Source organism: Stenella coeruleoalba, assembly GCF_951394435.1.
Source record: "Stenella coeruleoalba genome assembly, chromosome: 1".
In the NCBI taxonomy this organism is placed as follows: domain Eukaryota; kingdom Metazoa; phylum Chordata; class Mammalia; order Artiodactyla; family Delphinidae; genus Stenella; species Stenella coeruleoalba.
Genome location: NC_137169.1, coordinates 183241652 through 183266484, shown reverse-complemented (window position 1 = coordinate 183266484; position 24833 = coordinate 183241652). Strand labels below are relative to the sequence as shown.

The window sequence follows — 24833 nt, the reverse complement described above, 5'->3', positions numbered from 1 at the left end:
ACACCTATCAATGATCACTTTAAATGTCAATGGACTAAATGCTTCAATCAAAAGACATAGGTGAATGATTGAATAAAAACAGACCCATCAATATGCTGCCTACAAGAAAACCACTTCGGAGCTAAAAGACACACAGAAACTGAAAGTGAGTGGATGGAAAAAAGATATTTCCTGCAAATGGAAATGGAAAGAAAACTGTGGTAGCAATAGTCATATCAAAAAGTAGTCATTAAACAATGTCTATAACCAAAGACAAAGAAGGGTATTATATAATGATAAAGGGATCAATACAAGAAGAGAATATAACGTTCATTAACATATGTGAACCTAATATAGGAGCACCTAAATATATGAAGCAAATATTAACAGACAAAAAAGGAAGGAATTGACAGTAACACAATAATAGTAGGAGACTTTAACAACCCACTTACATGAATGGACTAATCATCCAGACAGAAAGTCAATAAGGAAACAGTGGTCTTAAATGACACATTAGACCAGTTGGGACTTAACAGATATCTACAGGAAATTCCATTTTAAAAAAAGCAGAATATGCATTCTTTTCACGTGCACATGGAATGTTTTCCAGAATAGGTCACATGCTGATCACAAAACAAGTCTCAACAAACTTAAGAGGATAGAAATTTTATCAAGCATTTTTTCAAACCACAACAGTATGAAACTAGAAATCAATTACACAAACAAAAATGGGAAAAGCAGAAACACATGGAGACTAAACCATATGCTACTATAAAACCAATGAGGCAATGAAGAAATCAAAGAATAAATCAGAATATATCTCTAGACAACTGAAAATGGAAATGCAACTTTCCAAAATCTATGGGATGCAGAAAAAGCAGTTTTAAGAGGGATGGCGATACAGGCCTACCTCAAGAAACAAGAAAAAAATCTGAAACAATCTAACCTATCACCTAAAAGAATTAGTAAAAGAAGAACAAACAAAGCCAGTCAGCAGAAGGAAGGATATAAAAAAGATCAAGAAGGAAATAAATAAAATAGAGACAGAATAGAAAAGATCAATGAAACCAAGAGCTAAATTTTTGAAAAGATAAACAAAATTGATAAGCATTTAGTCAGGCTCATTAAGAAAAAAAAAAAGACAGAAGACCCAAGTAAACAAATTAAGAAGTGAGAGAGGAGAAATTACAAATGATATGACAGATACAAAAAAATCATAAGAGCATACTATGAACAGTATGCCAATGAATATGCCAACGAATTGGACAACTTAGAAGAACTGGATAAATTTCTAGAAACATATACTCTTCCAATACTGAATCAGGCATAAACAGATAATCTGAACAGACAAATCACTAATAGTGAAATTAAATTACTAATTAAAAACTCCCAGCAAATAGAAGTCCAGGACCAGATGGCTTCACAGGGGAATTCTACCACACATGTAAAGAAGAGCTATCCTTCTCAAACTATTCCAAAAAATTGAAGACAAGGGACCACTCCCAAGTCATTCTATGAGGCCACCATTACCCTGACACCAAAAGTAGACAAAGACACTACCAAAAAAAAAAATTACAGGCCAATATCTCTGGTAAATATAGATGCAAAAATTCTTAATGAAATATTAGCAAACTGAATTCAACAATATATAAAAAGGATCATACACCACGATCAAGTGGGATTTATTCCAGGGATGCAAGTATAGTTCAATACCCCCAAATCAATCAATATGATATACCATATTAATAAATGAAAGGATTAAAAATCACATGATCATTTCAATAGATGCAGAAAAAGCATTTGACAAAATTCAACATCCATTCATGATAAAAACCCTCACCAGAGAATACCCTGGCAGTCCAGCGGTTAGGACTCTGTGCTTTCACTGCCAGAGGTATGGGTTCAATCCCTGGTTGGGGAACTAAGATCCCACAAGCTGTGCAGCACAGCCAAAAAAAAAAAAGTCTCACTAAAGTGGGTATAAAGGGAACATAACATAATAATAAAGGCCCTTTATGATAAACCCACAGCTAATATCATACTCCATGGTAAAAAGCAGAAAGCTTTTCCTCTAAAATCAGGAACAAAACAAGAATGTCCACTCTCACTACTTGTATTTAACACAGTATTGGAAGTCCTAGCCAGAGAAATCAGACAAGTTAAAGAATAAAGGGCATCTAAATTGGAAGGGAAGAAGTAAAACTGTCACTATTTGCAGATGACATGATACTATTTATAGAAAAACCTAAAGTCTCCACCAAAAAACTATTAGAACTAATAAATGAATTCAATAAAGTTACAGGATAAAAGATTAATACACAGAAATCTGTTGCTTTTCTATACACTAATAGTAAACTATCAGAAAGAGAAAGCAAGAAAACAATTGTATTTAAAATTGTATCAAAAAGAAAATGCTTAGGAATAAAATTCAGCAAGGAGTTGAAAGACATTTACTCTGAAAACTGTAAAACACTGATGAAGGAAATTGAAGATAATACAAAGAACTGGAAAGATATCCTGTGTTCATGGATTAGAAGAAATAATATTGTTAAAATGTCCATACTACCCAAAGCAATCTACAGACTGAATGCAATCCCTATCAAAATACCCATGACATGTTTCATAGAACTGAAACAAATAATCTTAAAATTTATATGGAACCACATAAGACCCCCAATTAGCCAAAGCAACCTTGAGAAAAAAGAGCAAAGCTGGAGGTATCATGCTTCCTGACTTCAGACTATACTACAAAGCTATAGTACCCAAAACAGTATGGCACTGGCACAAAAACAGACACATAGATCAATGGAACAATAAAAAGCCCAGAAATTAACTCACACTCTTATGATCAATTAATCTATGACAAAGGAGGCAAAAATATACAATGTGGAAAAGACAGTCTCTTCAATAAGCTTTGCTGAGAATACTGACAGTTCATGTAAAAGAATGAAATTAGAACATCTTCTCACTCAATATACAAAAATAAAGTCAAAATGAATTAAAGACCTAACTGAAGACCGGAGTCCATAAAAGTCCTAAAACAAAACACAGGCAAACACTCTTTGACATAAATCATAGCAATATTTTCTTGGATCTTTCTCCTCAGGCAAAGGAAACAGAAGCAAAAATAAACAAATGGGAGGTAATTAAACTTAAAAGCTTTCACACAGCAAAGGAAACCACTGACAAAACAAAAAGACAATGAACGACAGAAAATATTTGCAAAGGATATGACTGATAAGGGGTTAATATCCAAAATATATAAACAGCACATACAACTCAATATCAAAAAAAGCAAACAACTCAATTAAGAGATGGACAGAAGAACTGAATAGACATTTTTCCAAAGAAGACATACAGGTGACCAATGGAAAATGAAAAGATGCTCAACATCGCTAATCATCAGAGAAATGCAAATCAAAACCACAATGAGATATCATCTCACTCTTGTTAGAATGGCTATCATCAAAAAGACCACAAATAACAAACACTGGTGTGAATGTGGAGAAAAGGCAACCTTTGTACACTGTTGGTGGGAATGTAAATTGGTGCAGCCACTACGGAAAGCGGTATGGAGGTTCTTCAAAAAATTAAAAATTGAACTACCATATGATCCAGCAATTCCATTCCTGGGTATATATCCTAAAAAAATGAAAATGATAATTCAAAAAGATACACACACCCCAATGTTCATAGTAGCAGTATTTAAAATAGCCAAGATATGGAGGCAATCTAAGTGATCATCAACAGACGAATTGATAAAGATGTGGTGTATACATACAGTCACACACACACACAAGGGAATATTATTCAGCCACAAAGAATGAAATTTTGTCATTTGCATCAACATGGATAGACCTAGAGAATATTATGCTTAGTGAAAAAAGTCAGAAAGACAAATACTGTATGTTATCACTTATATGTAGAATTAAAAAATAAAACAAACAAATGAATATAAGAAACTGACTCACAGATATGTAGAACAAACTAGTGGTTACCAGTGGGGAGAGGGAAATGGGGAGGGGCAAGATAGGGGTAGGGATTAAAGAGGTACAAACTACTAGGTATAAAACAAATAAGATACAAGGATGTGATTACAGCACAGGGAATATAGCCAATATTTTATAATAACTTTAAGAGGAGTATAATCTATAAAAATATTGAATCACTATGTTGTACCCCTGAAACTAATATAATATTGTAAATCAACTCTACTTCAATAAAAAAAGAAAGAAAAAATTTTCAAACTTAAATAAATGTTAATAAACACAAGACTATTGTACAACAAAACTAAGTTTTACCACGGTCAACTGGAAGAGAGAAACCTACAAAGGGAAAAGAAAAAACTACTTGTAAACCCCATCTCCACCCTCCAAGCAACTGTCTGCATTAGAGTACTTTTTTAAGAATTAGAAATAATAGTTTTAAATTATAGTACATTGCTTGACATTCACCAACTGGTAATTATTATCTGTGTTATTATTAGCTTAAGTCCCAAAAGCCTATTCATTCATTCATTGTCGCTCATTGAACATATATTTGTTGAGAGGTGATACTGAAATTAAACAGAAAAAATCTTTCTCAAGAAACTTATTCTTAGGAAAAAAAAAAAAGGAGGCAAAAAATCAGACTTTCCTCAGATTGGACAAGCAATATAAGAAAGCCCATCCATAACTGCTAAATCAGGTAGTTTGGATGGAAAATAGTTTGGGCAATAATAGAAGAAAAAGCCTTATATTTAGTTTAATATTTAAAAATTATAACCATACCATCCACAATTCTTAACTATAAATAAACATTTCACAAAACCACTTATGATCACCATTAACACTACTTAAAGAAAGGGATTTCACCCCGAAGTTGAAATGTAATCACAAGGCCCTAAATTTTGGAGTTTCCATCCTGTAGTCAGGCCATTTTATTTTCCTAACCCAGAGCTGGAAGGGAATGCATGTTTGGTGGGGATAGTGAGGAAGAAAATGTTATGAGACACACGGGAACACTGGAGGAGCTGAGGCCCTAGTGGAGTACCACAGTTAGAGACTGGGTGGGGAAGGAAGGTCTGGATAGCCAGAGATGGGCATGAGGCACCGACCTCCTAATGTACCTCCTAATGTCCCACTGGCCCTATGCGGGAGGACACCCGAATATGGGAGGATACCTGGATGCAGTAGGGAGGTGAGCCCTAAATGCAGGAAGGGTGCTCCACAACTAAGATTCTGCTGAAAGCACAGCCTGCCTCCTGTATCTATTCCCAGAATTCTATTCCAGAAGTCCTCCCTCCCTAACTCACTGCCAGGAGCCTGGGAGCCATTCCTGACTTTCTCTCACCCTCACTCAACATCCTGTGTCATCCGCCACGTCCCTAGCTCAGGATGCCGTCATCTGTCATCCGATCATTTTCACTGCTTCCCACCTGTCCCTGCCTCTGACTTGCCCCTTCTGGGCCCTTTGTCACCTCCAGCTTATGACTATCCAAAATAAATCTGATCCACGTACCGCTAGTATAATGTTCACTCCCCTTAGCAGAGCACAAAATCCCACTCTTTGGCCCTGAGGGCTCACAGCTGCCACCAGGAGATTCTTCTGCACTGTGGTGAAAAATTGGTAGTTTAATTGATGAAATGGTGAGAGTGGTGTTTCTGAGACTCATCCAAAGAAGACAGTTTAAAAGTAGGATACAGTTTTCCTAGAGAAAGATGCTTTTAAGTAAATCATATACAATTAATATCTGTATATCTTTCCTTCAGTAATTCATTCAAGTATGTAGTTCTTCCTGAATTCCACTCCTGAAACAAAATCTAGCACTTACCATTAGCTGAGATATGAGAAACATCTTTACTTTCATCCAATTTGTATAACAAGCATCCCATACTGAGTAATGTGTCATAATAATTCTTTCTTCGTATGATATGCAGCAGTATTTTCCATACATTTTCCAATACTATTTCCTGACAAAGAATGAAATTTAATTTCATGCCATTTTTCCTTTGAATTATTTCAAATATTTATATTTCAGCAGGAAGCATATGCTTTTCCCTCATAGTATGTAGCTTTTTGTCTTTCGACATTACAAGCAAGAAACTTCTAAATGACTTCTAAAATTATATCAGTGAGTTTGGTGAAATGTTATAATGGCCTGAGGTTTGCATGACTTTAAACATCATTGAAATGGTTGCTTCATGTTTCTGTTTTCAAAGTTCTTGCTAATCAAGCTGGCCTCATTCTATTGTTTATATTTCAAGGCACACTATATATTTGGGCAAAGCTCATTATTAATAATAAATCTATTTTTCAAAAATTGTTGATGATGTCATATCATATGGCCAACTGTTTGTCAGAACTGATTAGATCATCATTATTTTTGCCTTGTAAATGTGGCCAATGTAAAGCTTGTGGTGCTAGAGCTCTCTCGTTTTCTTACTGTTCACTTGTACTTGCTTTGTTAATATTGCCTTGAAAAACCATGGCTTCTTTACAACAATATTTTTATAATTTGTCTCAAATTCTAAGCCTCATTTCCTGTGCTCAGAAATTTTATATTGAGGGGTAAAATTTGTCAGTGTGTTTTATCCTAGGTCAAAGATGCATTCCTAGGTTATTCTTCTCATACCTCAGCCAAAGGTACACTACATTTGCAATCCCGCAAGATTGAAATGATTAATACCTGTACTTCCTACAGGCTGATTTGTCATAAGAACCTGGAAAGGCACTTTATCTAATGTTAATTGTCCTTCTGCACTTTGCAAGAGGAGGTTTCAAATAGCCCACCCAAACTAGAGCAGAGCTTTTGGAATTCCACACGATTCCTGTCACAGCCCAGCTGGTATACACATCCAGCCACAACCAAAGCCCAGACAGAGGTAATATTTTAAGATTTTAAAGCTCCCTTTATTTCAATGTCTGACCTAATTATGCAATGCCCTGGGCTTTTCTTCACTCCAATGTGTATCCTACCTTCATTAGCCTGAGAGAATATGTTAAGACAACTGTAAAAGTGGTACAATCTCAACTTTCCCCAGAGGGCTTTCCTGCCTCAAGGTCATTACCAAGGTCTACAAAAGAAGCTCCTTGTTCATCCAACACATAGCTTAGGCACTTGGCAGGGCAGGGCGAGTCCTGGCTGGAAATCTATAAAGACAAATGAGTGGTCAGTGACTTTCAAACTTTAGTGTGCCTCAAAATCATCTGGACAGCTTGTTCCAACACAGATTGCTGGGCCCCAAGCCCAGAATTTCAGTTTCAGTGAGTCTGAGGTGAGGCCTGAGAATTTGCATTTTTAACAAGTTTTCAGGTGATGCTGCTGCTGCTGGTCTGTAGACCATATTTTGAGAGCCACCCTGGACTAAGATAAAGGATAACCGGGTATTTGTCCTGCATCATCTGCCTAATTATTTCATCCTGGAAATGCCATCTCTTATCTAATAGCCTTGTGGAGATCATCAAAGCCCAAAGCTCATGAATGTATTTTTATGCTCCAGGATCTTCATATGATATTTAGCAACATAAATTTGAAAATGGTGAATGTCTGGGAACTCCCTAGTCTGTAGGACAATCTATCTCCCCGTGCTTTATATAGGCACAGGGAACGAAGGACAATCAGTTCCACAATGACATCTTCTGACAGATTTACACACATAGCAATTAAGATTTGAAATGGTATCATCAAACATGTAAAAGTACTGAGTATTCTTTCACCAGTTTTGAGTTTTTGTTTGTTTGTTTAGCACCCAATTCTGCAGGGGAAAACAGAAATGAATACGACGTGGTCCTTTGTACAGAGACCTGAAAATTTACTGGAAGAAATAAGATGTATAAGATGTAGGTTATTGCAAGGAGTGGAGTGAAGACCAAAAACAGAGAGCACTAGACTTGGAAGCAAGAGACCCCATGTCTATTGAAGCCTCACTACTGACTTTTTGTGTGATGGTGGGGCAAAACCCTTTGACTCTGTGTGATGACAGACTCTCACACCTGTGTTTTGTAATTATGCAAACCACAGAAATGATACCTCCTGGGACCATGATTCTCTGGGAACAGTTTTGTCCCTAAAAGCTAATCCCCAGGGATGGGAGCTAATCCTGGGACAGATAAAGCTAAGATATCAGGACCCCGTGTACTTTTACACATGTATAGAGCCCCTCTGCTACAGTGACTGTCTACCGAGAGTAACCCAGTGCAGCAGCCGACTGCAGGGAGGAAAGTAGCAACTACAACCAGCTGGTACTGAAGAAGAATGATTTTTTGAGAATTTACCTATCATGTGCCTGGCACTATTTTCAGTTAAATGTATTAATTCATTTAACCTACATAACAACCCCATGAGGAGCCACCATTATCCTTCTGGCCTAGAATGCTTTCCCCCCGACACCCACATGGCTCACTTCCTCAACTCTTTCAAGTCTTTGCTCAAATATTCCTCCTTTTGGTAGGTCTACCCTAATTGCTCTCTTTCAGATGTAACATCAACTTCCCCATCAAAAAAATCACTATCCACTTTACCCTCCTCTACTTTTTTTTCCAGCACATTTATCACATTCTAACATACTATATATAATTTACTTACATTTATCATTTACTATCTTCCCCTATTAAATGTAGGTGGCAGATTTACTAAGCAAGGGAACTTATATACAAGTCTTGTCTTATAGATTTCCACATCTGCCTGCTAGAACCTTAGAAGTTTATACAGGGCTTCCCTGGTGGTGCAGTGGTTGAGAATCCACCTGCCAATGCAGGGGACACGGGTTCAAGCCCTGGTCTGGGAGGATCCCACAGGTCGCGGAGCAACTGGGTGAGCCACAACTACTGAGCCTGCGCATCTGGAGCCTGTGCTCCACAACAAGAGAGGCCGCGACAGTGAGAGGCCCGCTCACCGCAATGAAGAGTGGCCCCCACTCGCCGCAACTGGAGAAAGCCCTCACACGAAGAAACGAAGACCCAACACAGCCAAAAATAAATTAATTAATTAAAAAAAAAAGTTTATATAGATGCTTTAATGGGGTTCAGCCACATACACAGTCCAGATGGTCTTAACAACACCTTACATTTTTAAGACTGCATCTTTGAAACAGCTCCAGCTATAGGACGGTGTGGGTGGAATATATATTCCAAGGACAGGGCAGCGGGTAAGGAGCCTTCAATTGCCCAGGTCTAGCTCTAGGGTCAACTGGCAGTGATGTCCTCTCAACGATCTCCTCCTATACAAGGATCTTTGTTTTGTTCACTGATGTATCACAAGTACCCAGAACAGAAAGAGGCAAACTTTTCTATAAAGTATCAGAGAGCAAACATCTTGGCTTTGTGGACCATATGGTCTCTGTTGCAACTATTTAACTCTGCCCTCATAATTCGAAAGCAGCTACAGATAATATATAAGCAAACAGGTGTGGCTGGGACCAATAACACTTTACCTATGGATATTGAAACTTGAATTTAATATAATCTTCACATACAGAATATTCTTCTTTTTATTTTTTTTCAACCACTTAAACAGGTAAAAAACACTCTTAGTTCACAGGCCATACAAAAACAGGCGGTAGGCTGGATTTGGCCATGCGTCAGTTTGAAAACCACTGACCTAGAACATTGTTAGGGTTCGAATGGAAGCTTTTATGCTAAAATACTCAAGGGTATTTTAAAGTGCTATATTATTTTATGTATATTAAGCATTACTTATACAATCATGTTTATGTTGTTATTGTGTTTGCCAAGTGCCTTGTCAGAGTCAGTGCAGAGGAAAATTTAACTTTATCCACCATGAACTGTGATATGTATAAATTAGTGAGACTGGAATAAGGACATTCTCCATAAAAATAGTAGATGGTAAACAATTCTGGCCCCAAACATCTCATCCAACTCACATCGTACCTTATCAATAAAACCAAGTTCTACTGTTTAAAAAGCAGGGACTTCCCTGGTGGTCCAGTGGTTAGGACTCGGCGCTTTCACTGCTGTGGGCCCAGGTTCAATCCCTGGTTGGGGAACTAAGATCTTGTAAGCCACATAGCATAGCCAAAAAAAAAAAAAAAAAAAAAAAAAGTTTAAATTAAAAACTTAAAAAAAAAAGCAACTGACAGTATTGGAAACTAAACCAGTTATGATGATGTGTGCATTTCTGACTGACTCATACTGAGAAAAGATAGAGTTAGCTAATCTCAATGATGTAGAAAAGGCTTCATGGAGCAAAGATGTGTATTATTGCACCTAGAGGATTAACTTAATGTATTTTTGACCTGTGGACCCCATGAATTAGAGAGCTTTGCTACAGAGGTGGGGCCAGTTCAATTCCCACACTGACTGGTTAGTTCAGGGCTTATAGACACATCCTGCCCTCTTAAGACTAAAGTAGACATTTCTCAATCCCGCCTGGCACACAAAAAGGAAGCAGGGCCTTGGCATATATAGGTACTCAGGAAATATTTGAATGAATGGATGAATATATGGATAGCTTTGAAATATTAGGGGAAAAAACACACTTTCTAGTAAATAGGCCATCAGCAAATATTATTTACTCTGTTCTAGTCTTATCTGCCATGGGAAAAATAAGAAATATTAGCCACTCCCAGGGATGCAAGGATTCTTCGACATATGCAAATCAATCAATGTGATATACCATATTAACAAACAGAAGAATAAAATCCACATGATCATCTCAATTGATGCAGAAAAAGCTTTCAACAAAATTCAACACCGATTTATGATAAAAACTCTCCAGAAAGTGGGCACAGAGGGAACCTACCTCAACATAATAAAGGCCATATGTGACAAACCCACAGCTAACATCATTCTCAATGATGAAAAACTGAAAGGAACAAGATCCTCTAAGATCAGGAACAAGACAAGGTTGTCCACTATCGCCATTATTATTCAACATAGTCTTGGAAGTCCTCACCACAGCAATCAGAGAAGAAAAAGAAATAAAAGGAATCCAAATTGGAAAAGACGAAGTAAAACTGTCACTGTTTTCAGATCACATAATACTATACATAGAAAATCCTAAAGATGTCACCAGAAAACTACTACAGCTAATCAACGAATTTAGTAAAGTCACAGGATACAAAATTAATACACAGATATCTCTTGCATTCCTATACAGTAACAATGAAAGATCAGAAAGAGAAATTAAGGAAACAATCCCATTTACCACTGCAACAAAAAGAACAGAATACCTAGGAATAAACCTACCTAAGGAGGCAAAAGACCTGCATGCAGAAAACCATAAGACACTGATGAAACAAATCAAAGACAACACAAACAGATGGAGAGATATATAATATTCTTGGATTGGAAGAATTAATATTATCAAGATGACTATTCTACACAAAGCAATCTACAGATTCAATGCAATTCCTATCAAAGTACAAATGGCATTTTTCACAGAACTAGAACAGAAAATTTTACAGTGTATATGGACACACAAAAGACCCTGAATAGCTAAAGCAATCTTGAGAAAGAAAAATGGAGCTGCAGGAATCAGACTCCCTGTCTTCAGACTATACTACAAAGCTACAGTAATCAAGACAGTATCGTACTGGCACAAAAACAGAAATATAGATCAATGGTACAGGATAGAAAGTCCAGAGATAAACCCATGCACCTATGATCACCTAATCTATGATAAAGGAGGCAAGAATATACGATGGAGAAAAGACAGTCTCTTCAATAAGCGGTGCTGGGAAAACTGGACAGCTACATGTAAAAGAATGAAATTAGAACACCACCTAACACCATATACAAAAATAAACTCAAAGGATTAAAGAACTAAATGTAAGACAGGACACTATAAAACTCTTAGAGGAAAACATAGGAAAAACACTCTTTGACATAAATCACAGCAAGATCTTTTTTGACCCACTTCCTAGAGTAATGGAAATAAAAACAACAATAAGCAAATGGGACCTAATTAAACCTAAAAGTTTTTGCACAGCAAAGGAAACCATAAATAAGACAAAAAGACAACTCTCAGAATGGGAGAAAATATTTGCAAACAAATCAATGGAGAAAGGATTAATCTCCAAAATATACAAACAGCTCAAGGAACTCAATATCAAAAAAACAAACAACCCAATCAAAAAATGATCAGGAGACCTAAACAGACATTTCTCCAAAGAAGACATACAGATGGCCAACAAACACATGAAAAGCTTCTCAGCATCACTAATTATTAGAAAAATGCAAATCAAAACTACAATGAGGTATCACCTCACACCATTTAGAATGGGCATCATCAGAAAATCTACAAACAACAAATGCTGGAGAGGGTGTGGAGAAAAGGGAACCCTCTTGTGCTCTTGGTGGGAATGTAAACTGATACAGCCACTATGGAAAACAGTATGGAGGTTCCTTAAAAAACTAAAAATAGAAGTACAATATGACCCAGCAATCCCACTACTGGGCATATACCCAGAGAAAAACATAATTCAAAAAAACACATGCAACCCAATGTTCATTGCAGCACTATTTACAAGAGCCAGGACATGGAAGCAACCTAAATGTCCATCCATCACCAGAGGAATGGATAAAGAAGATGTGGTACATATATACAATGGAATATTACTCAGCCATAAAAAGGAATGAAATTGGGTTGTTTGTAGAGTTGTGGATGGACCTAGAGACTGTCATACAGAGTGAAGTAAGTCAGAGGGAAAAACAAATATCAGATATTAATGCATATATGTGGAATCTAGAAAAACGGTATACATGATTTTATTGGCAAAGCAGAAATACAGACACAGACGTAGAGAACAAACATATGGACACCCATGGGGGGAAAGGCGGGGTGGGGTGAATTGGGAGATTGGAATTGACATATATACACTATTGATAATATGTATATATAGATAACTAATGAGAACCTACTGTATAGCTCAGAGAACTCTACTCAATGACCTAAATGGGAAGGAAATCCAAAAAAGAGGGGATATATATATATACGTATAGCTGATTCACCTTGCTGTACAGTAGAAACTAACACAACATTGTAAAGCAACTATACTCCAGTAAAAATTAATTTAAAATAAAAAGAAATATAAGCTGCAATGTTCAACCACTTACTCATTCACTAATTTCACAACCATTTACTGAATAGATGCTATGTTCAGAAACTCTTCCAAGAACTGGGCCTACAAAGCTAACCAAGACAGAGAAGGCTGAATCCTAGGCACTTTTCATGGGCTCTAGGCACTTCTGCCTTCATGGGTCCCTTCCTCCGTTAAAAAAATAATAAAAGTTTTATTTTGCATTAATATAAACACATACATACTCAGCCTGGATTATTATATTCATCATTATTATTATATTCATTATTTCTTCTGAATTTAAAAGAAATTAAAACTACAACATCGTGGTGGGCCCCGAAAGTACCGTGTCTACTGTGCCTTATACAGAAGTCAGCCGCACTACAGCCTCTGCTTTCCTGCCTTCTTTCCTGAAAATTATTCAGGGGCTGAGCACGATAGGTGGGTGGGATTCCAGGTGTGAGAGGGTGTGAGAGTCTTGAAGGGTATTTCTGGAGAGCTTCCACGTGGGGGGCCTGTGGTGATGGGGTGAGGGAGGCATCTGTGTGAAGGGACTGTGACAGCAGTGAGAGGTATTAGGATCTGAGAAGAGCGAGGAGGGAATCTAATTGCGGGTTGGCATTACCATAATGATGGCAAGGCAGGATAGCCGAGCAGAAGTGCACGAGGAGGGTGGCCTCACTGCTCAGTGCAGGCTATCCAAGCCCGAGTGGAGTAAGGCAGATGTCTACACAAGGCAGCAAAGGTGGTGGTGGTGGCCCATTAAGAAGCTACTGGGAGTGAGGAGGGCCTCTGGGAAGGATAGGGAAGCAGAAGCAACAGCCTGGGGTGGGGGCTAAGCAGGATGCAGAGGATATTAGCACAGTCCGGTGTGGAATGTCAGAGCCTGAACAAGGTGGATCAAGGTAAGCACTGCCAACTTGGGACAATGTGATAACAGATTTGATAAATAATGATGATAACAGATTAGAACCCAATAAATAAAATAGGAATCCATGAGGCCATACTGATATAAATGAATAAATTCATTAATTGATTAATAAGGAGAAGAGAAAGCTTTTCCTTACAGCAGAATGCCAATTGATAAATGTAGAATGAATTAAGAATGAATTAATGAATCAATGTAGAAGTTAAATTAGAAAATCATGATCTTGGGCTTCCCTGGTGGCACAGTGGTTAAGAATCTGCCTGCCAGTTCAGGGGACACAGGTTCAATCCCTGGTCCGGGAAGATCCCACATGCCGTGGAGCAACTAAGCCCGTGTGCCGTGACTACTGAGCCTGAGGTCTAGAGCCCGAGAGCCACAACAAGAAAAGCCACCGCAACGAGAAGCCCGTGCACCGCAAGGAGGAGTAGCCCCTGCTCGCCGCGACTAGAGAAAGCCCGTGTGCAGCAACGAAGACCCAACACAGCCATAAATAAATAGATAGATAGATAAATAAATACATTTAAAAAAAAGAAGAAAATCACAATCTGGCAATCATCATCATAATATTGATTCAGACAAGAATAATCAATGGATTCTAAAATGGATGGGTGAACATTTGATGCAGAATGAGATATTCAAATACTACGAAAATACCTCCCACAAAATACTAATTATAAAGGGGAAAAGAATACTTTTACAATGAGGAAACCTGATCAAAGTGAACCTCACCACTGATAAAACAAATTAGAATCGTGCACCACCTATTGGAGGCAATGAGAAGACCATCACTGCTGTGATGTTCTTGCCAAAAATAAATTTTTTTAAAGCGTGACCTAAATCTAATTATGAGGAAATATCAGACAAATTCAAATTGAGGTACATTCCACAGAAATATCTGCCCTGCGATATAATTAACTGTGAGGGCCCTGAAAATTGAGGGAAGATTGAGAAACTCCCCTACTTCGAAGAAGACTAAAGGAGAGGTGACAACTAAATGCAATATGCAACCCTGGACTTGTGGGTGAAACTTACTGTGTCTGCAGATTATATGGTAATAATGTATCAGTGTTATTTTCCTGATTTTGATGGTTGTACTACTGTTATGTAGTAGGATGTACCTGTGAGGGACACACTAAAATACTGGCGGGGGGTGGGTGACAGGGTAATGATGCCAGCAACGTCTCCTTCAGTGGTTCGGGAAAAAAGGTTATTATACTATTCTTGCAACTTTTCTTTGAGTCTGAAATTATTTCAAAATAAGAAGACAAAATTAAATTAAAAATCTTCCAACATTTACAGGTAAAGCCAAGGACTACAGAATTTGTAACTAAACTACTGTGTATTCCCTGAACAACATTTGCTTTTACTGATTTATAATATTTTAAATCAAGTATTTTTTTCTGATATAAAAATATGGCTCCCACATGCAAAACTAATCTACAGTATGAGAAGTGAGGACTTTGGTTACCCTGGTGGGAGGATAATGGGGAAATAGTGATAGAAGAAAGTGGTGAGGAGTTTCTGCAGTTCTAGTATTGTTTCCAGATCTGGGTGCTGGCTGTATATCCTTTATGTATCCCCTCACCCTGTACACTTTAGATTTCTGCTCTTTTCTTTATACGTGCTATACTTCAATAAATTCTAATTTAAATGAAAAAAGACATAATCCTTAATTTTTAAAAATCCATAATCCATCATATACTCCAGATGATGACAATTTTGTCAGAGTTGCATATCTAAAACTCACAAATCAACAATGAACCATAAAACTAACCTAAGAAGCTCTAAATTGGTGGTTAAACAAAAATTCAAGAGAGAAGGTCGCTGGGGCCAAGAATAGTCAAAAAATACACTCACCAGTTGTCCATGTCATCTTCTCATGCAAAAGTGGAAGATGGATATCAAGATCCAATTTTACTACCCACTGTTACTGCTTTCCTCCAACAATGTGAGGCAACATTCAAACATGTTTATTGGAGAGGGACTTGGTCAATGGGGAGACTCCCGTTATGCTGTGACAGTTATGAGCCTAAGTGAGCCCACGTGGTGCTGGTATCTAAGGATTGACGGTGGTAGGACTCCAAAGGATGTGCGTAAAAATAAATACAGCGGGCTTCCCTGGTGGCACAGTGGTTAGGAGTCCGCCTGCCGATGCAGGGGACGTGGGCTCGTGCCCCGGTCCGGGAGAATCCCACGTGCCGCGGAGTGGCTGGGCGCGTGAGCCATGGCCGCTGAGCCTGCGCGTCCGGAGCCTGTGCTCTGCAACGGGAGAGGCCGCAGCAGTGAGGGGCCCGCGTAACCGCAAAAAGTAAAAATAAATAAAAATAAATACAGGAGCCCATCTACTCCTGGATGATGGATGTAGCAGGGATGAACTTCCAGTGCACACCCTGAGGGGGAAGTGTAGCAGCCCTTACCCCCTCACCGAGGGTGAGTAATTTTCACCCAGAATTCCAACTCCCTCAGTCAGGAAAATACCGCAACTGTGCAAGCACAGGGGACCCCTGCTGCCTAGATCAGGCTCTTTACTACACACAACAAACAGTTTTGCCTTCTCTTAGGACTTCTCAGATTTTACCTGGGGACCTTATTGAAACGCAGGTTCCGACTGGGTTTGGGGACAATTTAGCTTTCTAACATGGTTGGGCCAATGCTGCTGATCAGCAGCCTTACCTGGTCAGCAGCCTCACCTGGTCAGCCAGGTGTTGGAGACCAGCCCTCATTTATTTCATCCATTTGCTTCGCCTTTGTGGGGAAGGGGTCAGCTGGTAAAACTTTAAGTACACGGATAAATCCATTGAGCTACTTTACAATTACACAAATACTCAAAACATATAATAATGAAGCCTTCCAGAAGGGTGTGAATAGATGGTGTCTCCTCCCACTGCTGTAAAAATACTCCATCCTCAGTTGATTGAATCCACAGATGGATCAACAGAATCCAGAGAACCAGAGGGCCAACCGTAAAGGACGTGAGCATCCAAGGATTAAATGCCCGGCAGATACAAAGGGACGACTGTATTTCTCTCAACTTTGCCCTTCATGGGTATAGAATCCCACAGTCCTGTGTTACACCTAGGCTCTGGCACCAACAAGTTATGTGATTTGGGACGAATTACTTAACTTCTTTGTGCCCTTTTCCTCATCTATAAATCAAAATAATTACATGTACTTTGTTCTTCTTGTATTAAGTAAAATTTAGTCTGAGCGATTTTATATAACTAAGCAATGTTAATGGGTAGTGAGGACATAAAAAGAAGCCACAAGAATGGAGAAAAGAGGTGAAAGAGATATACAGGCAGAATAATAATGATAATAATAATAAATAACAGTAGCAGGGAATATTATTATGACTTACTGAGTGGCCAGTCTTGTACTTCAACTTCACATGCTAGAGCTCCACATTATCTCACTCACTCCGTAACAACACAGTCGAGGTAGGTGTTACTATTATCCCCCACTTTACAGACAAGAAAACTAAGGGCTCCAGAGGCTATGTGTGTGCAAGAAAATTCAATTCTTAAGTGGTAAAACAGAGCCAGAAGCGAAAGGCAGATCCGTCAGAGCCCAAACTCCAAACAGCAAAATGAGTTTCAGAATCATCTATTTATCATAATCACTTGGAGGGCTTGTTAAAATCACAAACTCCTGGGCCCAAGCCAAGACCTACAAGGGTGATTCTTACACAGCCTGACACCAGTCCACCCAGCTGAATTTAGGAACCATTGCCAAAATGTGCTGCCTTCCTCTAATAATGTGAAGGAACATTCAAAAGATGTTTGTTGTGAAGGGACATGGTCCGTGTAGAGACCCTAGTGATGCTTTAACAGTTATGAGCATGTCTAAGTGAGTCCTTGTAGTGCTGGTTCTTACAGTCCGTGTGGGGAAAGTTAGAGGCAGGGGCAGAAAATGTCAGAAGACGCCTCACAGAGTCACTGGCTCACCATGTCACTGGCCTCCAATTCATCCATGAATACCAAGGGATCCAAATGCCCATCACTTCCCACCTGCTGCCAATGAGAAGACCCTCATGCTCCTTGGAAGCGAGCATTAGCCTCAGATTGTTTGAAGCTGTGAAATCCTGCTTTAAATCCCAGATTCCTGGAGCTGAAGGATGAAGCCCATTGTCCTGGAGTAAAACCCAAGGGGTAGCAGCCCCACTAAGGTAACACTTACCCAGTCTGGAATAGTCCTTGAGATGTGGCTTTTTCCATCATGAAGGTCTCTAACGCTTCTTTCTTTGACAGGAAGGACTTGGGGGAAGTCCCTCTGATTTCCCCCTGCTGACACTGGTTTGCTTTGGCCCCTTGACTTGTGTGGGCTTCCTGAAGTCTCCGCCACTGCAGACCAGAGGGGATCTCACTTTCCATTTGCCCAGGGTAAAAGGAAGAGAGGAAAACCTCCACCCACTTGAGATAGGCTTAGTCTACATTAAGCCTGAGACAAAGGGCATGCCATTCATTATCACCACCTCTCAGGCAATATATATTTGCTAGACAGGTGTTGGGGGAGGAGCTGGGGGAGGGTTTAATCCAGGAGACCTGGGTTTCAGCTGTGGCTCTGGTTTAGCGGTGGTTCTGCCCTAGCTATGATGACAAATTATTTATCACGTCCTCACCTGGGTTCTTGAATCTGTACTATAAGAAAATGTTTTATATAATTTCTAAAATCCTCCAGAATATAAGCCCCATGAGAGTGTCACATTGCAGAATATACATTCGGTACATACTTTATGGAAGAATAGTTAAATGAACCTTTTCAGAGATCAATTGCCCTGCCACATCCTCTCAGCCTGCTTCTTAATTTCAGCCACAACCACAGTGGACAGTTCCTGGGAGACTCAGACTGGCCTAGTTCTGACACTGCCCCCGCTCAAGCCCAGCCCTGCAAGCCTTTCTGCTTCCTGCCTCCATTTCTGACTCAGCCTCAGCTCCTCACAACCTCAAATTCAACAAAAAGAAGGAACCATTTGTCTCTACCTCCCTCAAAAGTTGCTAACTGGTTCATGGTCCCTGAGTGAGAAAATATTAACAAACATTAACCATAGAAAAGAATAATAAATTGAACTTACGTTTCTAAAAAGACATCATTAAAGAAGTAAAAATGTTAACCATGGGCTAGGTGAATGTATTTGCAATATATGTATGAAGCAAACACTTGTATCTGGACTCATATCCAGAATATATAAAGAATTGCTGGAGGGTTTCCCTGGTGGCGCAGTGGTTGAGAGTCCGCCTGCCGATGTAGGGGACACGGGTTCGTGCCCCGCTCCGGGAAGATCCCACATGCTGCAAAGCGGCTAGGCCTGTGAGCCATGGCCACTAAGCCTGCGCGTCCGGAGCCTGTGCTCCGCAACGGGAGAGGCCACAAAAGTGAGTGGCCCGCGTACCGCAAAAGAAAAAAAGTAAGAATTGCTGGAAATCAATGATAAAGAAAAGACCCAACAACTTAGTGTTTTTTAGAAATGGGCAAAAGCTTAAACAGCCATTTGACAAAACAGGTTATCCAAAGGCCAATGAGTATATGAAAGTGTTCAGCACTATTAGTCACACAAAAATACAAATTAAAACTACAATGTGATATTGTGATACCCATTCAAAATAGCTATAATTTATAAGGCTGAAAATAATAAGTAGGCAAGTATGTAGAGCAACTCTAAGTCTCATATACTATTGGTAGATGTATAAATTGGTACCATCACCTGGGAAAACTATTTGGTAATACCTACTAAAGATATGCATTTTTTCTATGACCCAGAAATTCTACTCCTGATACATACCCAAAGAAGTGAATGCTTATATCCATCAAGGTACATACAATAAAGTACACAGCAACATTATTGAATAGCTCCAAACCAGAAATAACCCAAATGTCCATCAATGGTAGAATGGATAAATAAATTGTGGTATGATTCATCTAATAGAATACCATACAGGTGTGAAAAAGAATGAACAAATACTACATAAAAAAACAAGGACAGGGGGCTTCCCTGGTGGCGCAGTGGTTAAGAATCTGCCTGCCAATGCAGGGGACATGGCTTCAAGCCCTGGTCTGGGAGGATCCCACATGCCGCGGAGCGGCTAGGCCCATGAGCCACAACTACTGAGCCTGCGCGTCTGGAGCCTGTGCTCCGCAACGGGAGCGGCTGCGACAGTGAGAGGCCCGCACACTGCGATGAAGAATGTCCCCCGCTCGCTGCAACTGGAGAAAGCCCTCGCACAGAAACGAAAACCCAACACAGCCAAAATAATTAATAATTAATTTAAAAAAATAGAAAGGCCTCTTCTGACATCTCGGTGTAAAAAGCATCCCTTCATTAAAAAAAAAAAAAAACAAGGACGAATTTCACAAATGTAATCTTGATCAAAGAAGCCAGATACCAAAGATTAAACACTATATGATTCCATATAAGTTGAGTTCAAAAAAGGTAAAACTTCTATCTATGGTAATGTAAGTCAGAACAGTGATTATCTTTGGATGGTGCATTGACAGAGAGTGGCTGTAAGGGAGCATTCTGGGCTGCTGGAAATATTCTACAGCTCCATCTTGGTGACGGTTCCATGTATGTATAAATATATAAAATTCATTGGCTATACACTTAAGATTTGCACACTTACACCATGTAAGTTATAGTTCAATGTTTATAGAAGTGCCAGGCTGTCTTAGTTCACATGCCTACTCCTAGATCCATCACTGTGGCCATAGAGTATAATGACTGGCTTGGGCCTGGGTCAATATGGTTCATCCCTAGGGCTGGGGGTGCAGCCCACCCAGACCAAGAATGGACAAAGGAGGAAATTTGGAGGTGTTTCTGGAAGATAAGGAAAAAGATCTTCTAAGGGAGACAGGCAACTAATTTCCAACAGTCAGGATGGAGGTGGCCCTCACCATGAGCAAGTGGATTGGAGAAACCCAGTCTTCAAGGAGAGAGAGAGACAGAAAGAGTACAGAGAGATACACCCAGAGTAACCTGGCTCCTAACTTTCCAATTCCTGGTTCTCGATCCTGCAAGTGAAGCTGCACTTCTTATTTTGGAGCTCTGTAAGATTCCCCTGTGTCTGTGGGGAACTTTTCATTCTTTTTGGCCATCTGGCACTTTGAACCTCCTTTTATTGTTTGGGGAAGTTCCCCACATTATGAATCTTGGTGGGAGGCAGGGCCACCTCCCATTGTCAATGCCGAAAGTGCCAAATGCTCACATTCCCAGCCTTTCTTGCAGCTAGAATGCAGGTGGTTGATGTAGGTTCTGCCAAGGAGAGCACTGCGCCTGGACTGCAGGGACCACGTGACACATTCATTCTGGAGCATGGTCCACCAGTGTTGATGCAGTCCAGTCCAGTGCTCGGGGCGTCAGAGGAGCAAGCGGCAGCGGCCGGTGCTCAGCCGTGCAGCCCTGCGGTCCTCACACACCATTCTACAGTGTGATATTGGGCCCTTTGCCCACTGAGGGCCCACACTTGGGTCTCCAGCCTTCCTGGCAATCCTATACCTGATTCAGCATCCTTATCATAGTTCCTTTGTGGCCTAAATCAACCCGAGTTAGTTTAAAACCAGGAACCGTAATTGATAACAGGATAGTTCCAGAAAATTCCCCCCTTCATTTATACTAGTTTTGGAAGGTTCTGTTACTTGCAACATGGAGAAACAAAGCCTGAATCCAAAGAAGTGATTCTACTGTATGAATTACCCGGACCATCATTCGGTCACAAGGAAGATGTTTGGTGGCAAACAGGCCTTTTACCAGCCCGCAAATCACATGACAGGAGGGAAGGGAACAAGCTAACTAATAAGTGTAGATGGCTGTTAGGGCCTCCGCTTGCATTACGTTTGGTTCTCGTAATAGACCCATGAGATGGTATTTTATGGCTAGGGCTGCCATAAAATACCAGATACTAGGTGGCTTAGACAAAAGAAATTTATTTTCTCACCGTTCCAGAGGCAAGAAGTCCAAGATCAAGGTGCTGGACAATTCAGTTTCTAGTGAAATCTCTCTTCCTGGCTTTTGGCAGGCACCTTCTCACTGTATCCTCACGTGGTCTTTCCTCTGTTGCATGCATGGAGAGAGAGTGAGAGAGAGAGAGAGAGAGAGAGAGAAAGGAGAGAGATCTGTGGTGTCCCTTCTTCTTCCTATAAGGACCCCAGTCCTATTGGATTAGGGTTCCACCCTTATGACCTCATTTAACCTTATTACCTCCTTACAGGCCGTATCTCCAAACAGAGTCACGTTGGGGCTTAGGGTTTCAATATATGAATTTTGGGAGACATGATTCAGTCTATTACAGGTACTGTCGCAACACTGCAGAAGAGAAACATGAGGTTAAAATCCTTGTCCAAGGTCTAAATAAAGCCTTTGTACTTTCCACCCTCACTTGTGGTAGGAAGTATCAAACCCTAGAAACACAAGCTTGCAAAGCACCAGACAAAGAGTATGTGGTTGTCACAGAGTAGTAAGAAATGAACGAACATGGGATGAAGTCAGTGTGACTGTCCAATCATCAGCCCTGAAGTCAGGGACTGGAATAGCCCAAACTCACCCACAGGCGCCTCTCCGAGCTCCAGCTGTGTCCACGGCTGGCACCCTGTTCAGCCCTGAATCTCATCATTCTAAGACCAATGTTTGGGCCCTGACTCACACTACTTGGTGAACGCTGACAAAAACTCTCTCCTTGGGCCAACTTTAGTCAGCCTCCTTCACACCCACTTCACCAGGCCTCCCTTGGCCTGCTGAGCCCAGTTTTAGCAAAGTACCCAGTAAGCCAGTCGGTCAAGAATCGGCTCACCTTCGCTATCCAATCAAGCTGCTCCACCCTTGGCACTTAACCAAGTTTCTCTTAATAATTTTCCATCCATTCCCTCACCTGCCCTTTGGCAGTGAGTCCCCACTGTTGTATTAAAAGTCGAGTTCAATCTCTCTCACTACTGCAATAAACTTAAATAAAGTCTTCCTTGCCATCTTAAATCTCAGAATAATTTTTCTTCAACAGTTCGTTAGGGGCAAGACTCACATTTCACATTTCGCTTTACATATCACCACAGCACTTAGCATGTGGCCCACCTGCTGCTTTGTCAAGAGGTGAGTGATGGGGTGGGTATTTGAGTGACAGCAAAGAACCCCAGGGGACCAGCTACAGAGAAAAGTCAAAAGCACCTTGATGCCTACGAAGAGCGGCAGGTAGGATCAACTTGGAACCGAAAAGTGGAGGAGGACAAAGTGGGGGAAACAGGGGAGCCTCGCACACACGTCAAAATCAAGGGGAACCACCTTACACTGCCACTTTGGGCCACTCCAGAAGCAAAGGGCCCCAACCTTGATGGTCCCCAGGGCCCTGGGCTGGGCCTGAGAGCCCCAGGTCTAAGAGGCAGCATTTGGCAGATGGACAAACACCGGGTGATTGCTCTGGCCCTGGCTTGGCTACTTTTAGTTGTATGACATTGAACCTCTCTGATCCTCTCCATGTGTGAAATGAGACGAACAGCTCCTTCACAGGTGTAAGGAGAGAACTATGTAAAAGGATCTTGTTTCTTTTTTAGAAATGCTTGATATTTATTGAAAAGAATGCAAATGCTTTTTCCAGGTAGAATTAAGGAGCTGGGCAGAGTGCGTGTTTTTGTTTATTTAGTTTTCAGTAGGCTTTTTCCAAATGTGCACATCTGCAGGCCTGATGAAAATCTGAAAGAAAAATGACTTGTGTAAAACTGACTCATAGGAGAGAAGGAATGTCAGGATTTGATGCCAGGCACACGTACCCAGAGCAGTCTGATGGGGGGGGAGGACCCTGGGAGCAGGTAGAGAACTAACCAGGCTGAAAGAGTGGCCCCTCTGGGGGTTAGTCAGCTGCCCAAATCAACATCCAGGGGATGTAGCCAACTCAGGCATCTTCTAGGTTGGTCCTTATCTCCAAACGTGGTGAGCTCTCTCCGGGACGTGGTGGGTGATGGGGAAGTGGCAGCATAGATCTCTGGGCAGACATAGGCCTGGCCGTCGGGCAGGTGGCAGCGGCCATGCTGTGGGTGGTCTGACCAGTTTGTGACAGGGGCCTGGCCTACAGCTGGGGCTCAGGACACAGCGAACTTTGCAGAAGAGGGGTTCCGGGGCAGCAGCGCACTTCAGAGAGAGGCCCCAGCCCCAGTGGCAGGTAACCGAATCACTATTTGTGGAAAAAGGACAAGCAGCGCAGGGGGATGGGGGAGAGAACCTGAGGGCAGGGGAGGGAAGGAGACCATAGTGACCTTGGGGGAAGGGGGCAGCATGCAAGAGCCTGTCCTCCAGGGCCTGAGGGTCTCCAGGTCTAGTAACCAACATCTTCATTGTCATCCCAGCCAAAACACTGTGTCATTTCATCCAGGACATGATGACTGCTATTTTTAAAACGCACACATTCCTGGTGGAAGGTGAGTATTCCCAGCAGCCACTTCCTGAAACCTCTTTAATCATCACAACACTGAGACTGCATTGTTGTCTCTATTTTACAGACAAGGCAAAGTAGTTTCCTGGGTCAGCATTTCCCAGATGGTGATCCACGGGATGGTAATAATAGTGCTGAGAGATGAGAGGCAGACAGTTAAAAAACACTTCTGTAGCCAAACGTGTTTGAGAAATAAGGCAGCAGAGTATCATGTTCGTGAACATGGACTCAGGAGTCCCAGGGACCTGGCTTTGAGTCCAGGCTCTGCCAACTATCAGCTATGGAGCTTGAGGAAGTAATAACTTTGATTGCCTCATCTGTAAAATGGGAATAATAAAACACCAGGTTCATAAGTTGGTTGTGAAGCACAGAGCTGGCGCAAAGAAAATCCTCAATAAATGTGAGCTCTTACTGGCATTGTAGCTGGTTAAATACTGTTAACATCTTAAACATGGTCCTATAGTTCTTCTTAGGAGGAGATCGATTTCATTTAGGAAAACA

General features: G+C 40.6%; 1 protein-coding gene across 7 annotated transcripts in view; it reads right to left on the bottom strand.

Annotated features, from left to right (window-relative positions):
- The window catches only part of LOC307198739 (uncharacterized protein), a 149865-nt gene that overhangs the window by 71214 nt on the left and 53818 nt on the right, over positions 1-24833 (bottom strand). For 4 of the 7 annotated variants that reach the window (XM_079945904.1, XM_079945905.1, XM_079945906.1 and 1 more), the window contains exons 1-2: positions 5792-6159; positions 5479-5570 (exon numbers count right to left, since the gene is read on the bottom strand). The exons of 1 other annotated variant lie outside the window; for it this stretch is intronic. In XM_079945904.1, the coding sequence (XP_079802030.1) occupies positions 5479-5570; positions 5792-5957 (258 nt within the window). In that variant the 5' untranslated portion in view covers positions 5958-6159. Of the gene's footprint in view, positions 1-5478; positions 5571-5791; positions 6160-18102; positions 18267-21854; positions 21971-22117; positions 22195-24833 lie in introns of those variants that run through there. 2 more of the 7 variants (XR_013831686.1, XR_013831687.1) reach the window with 1 other exon arrangement.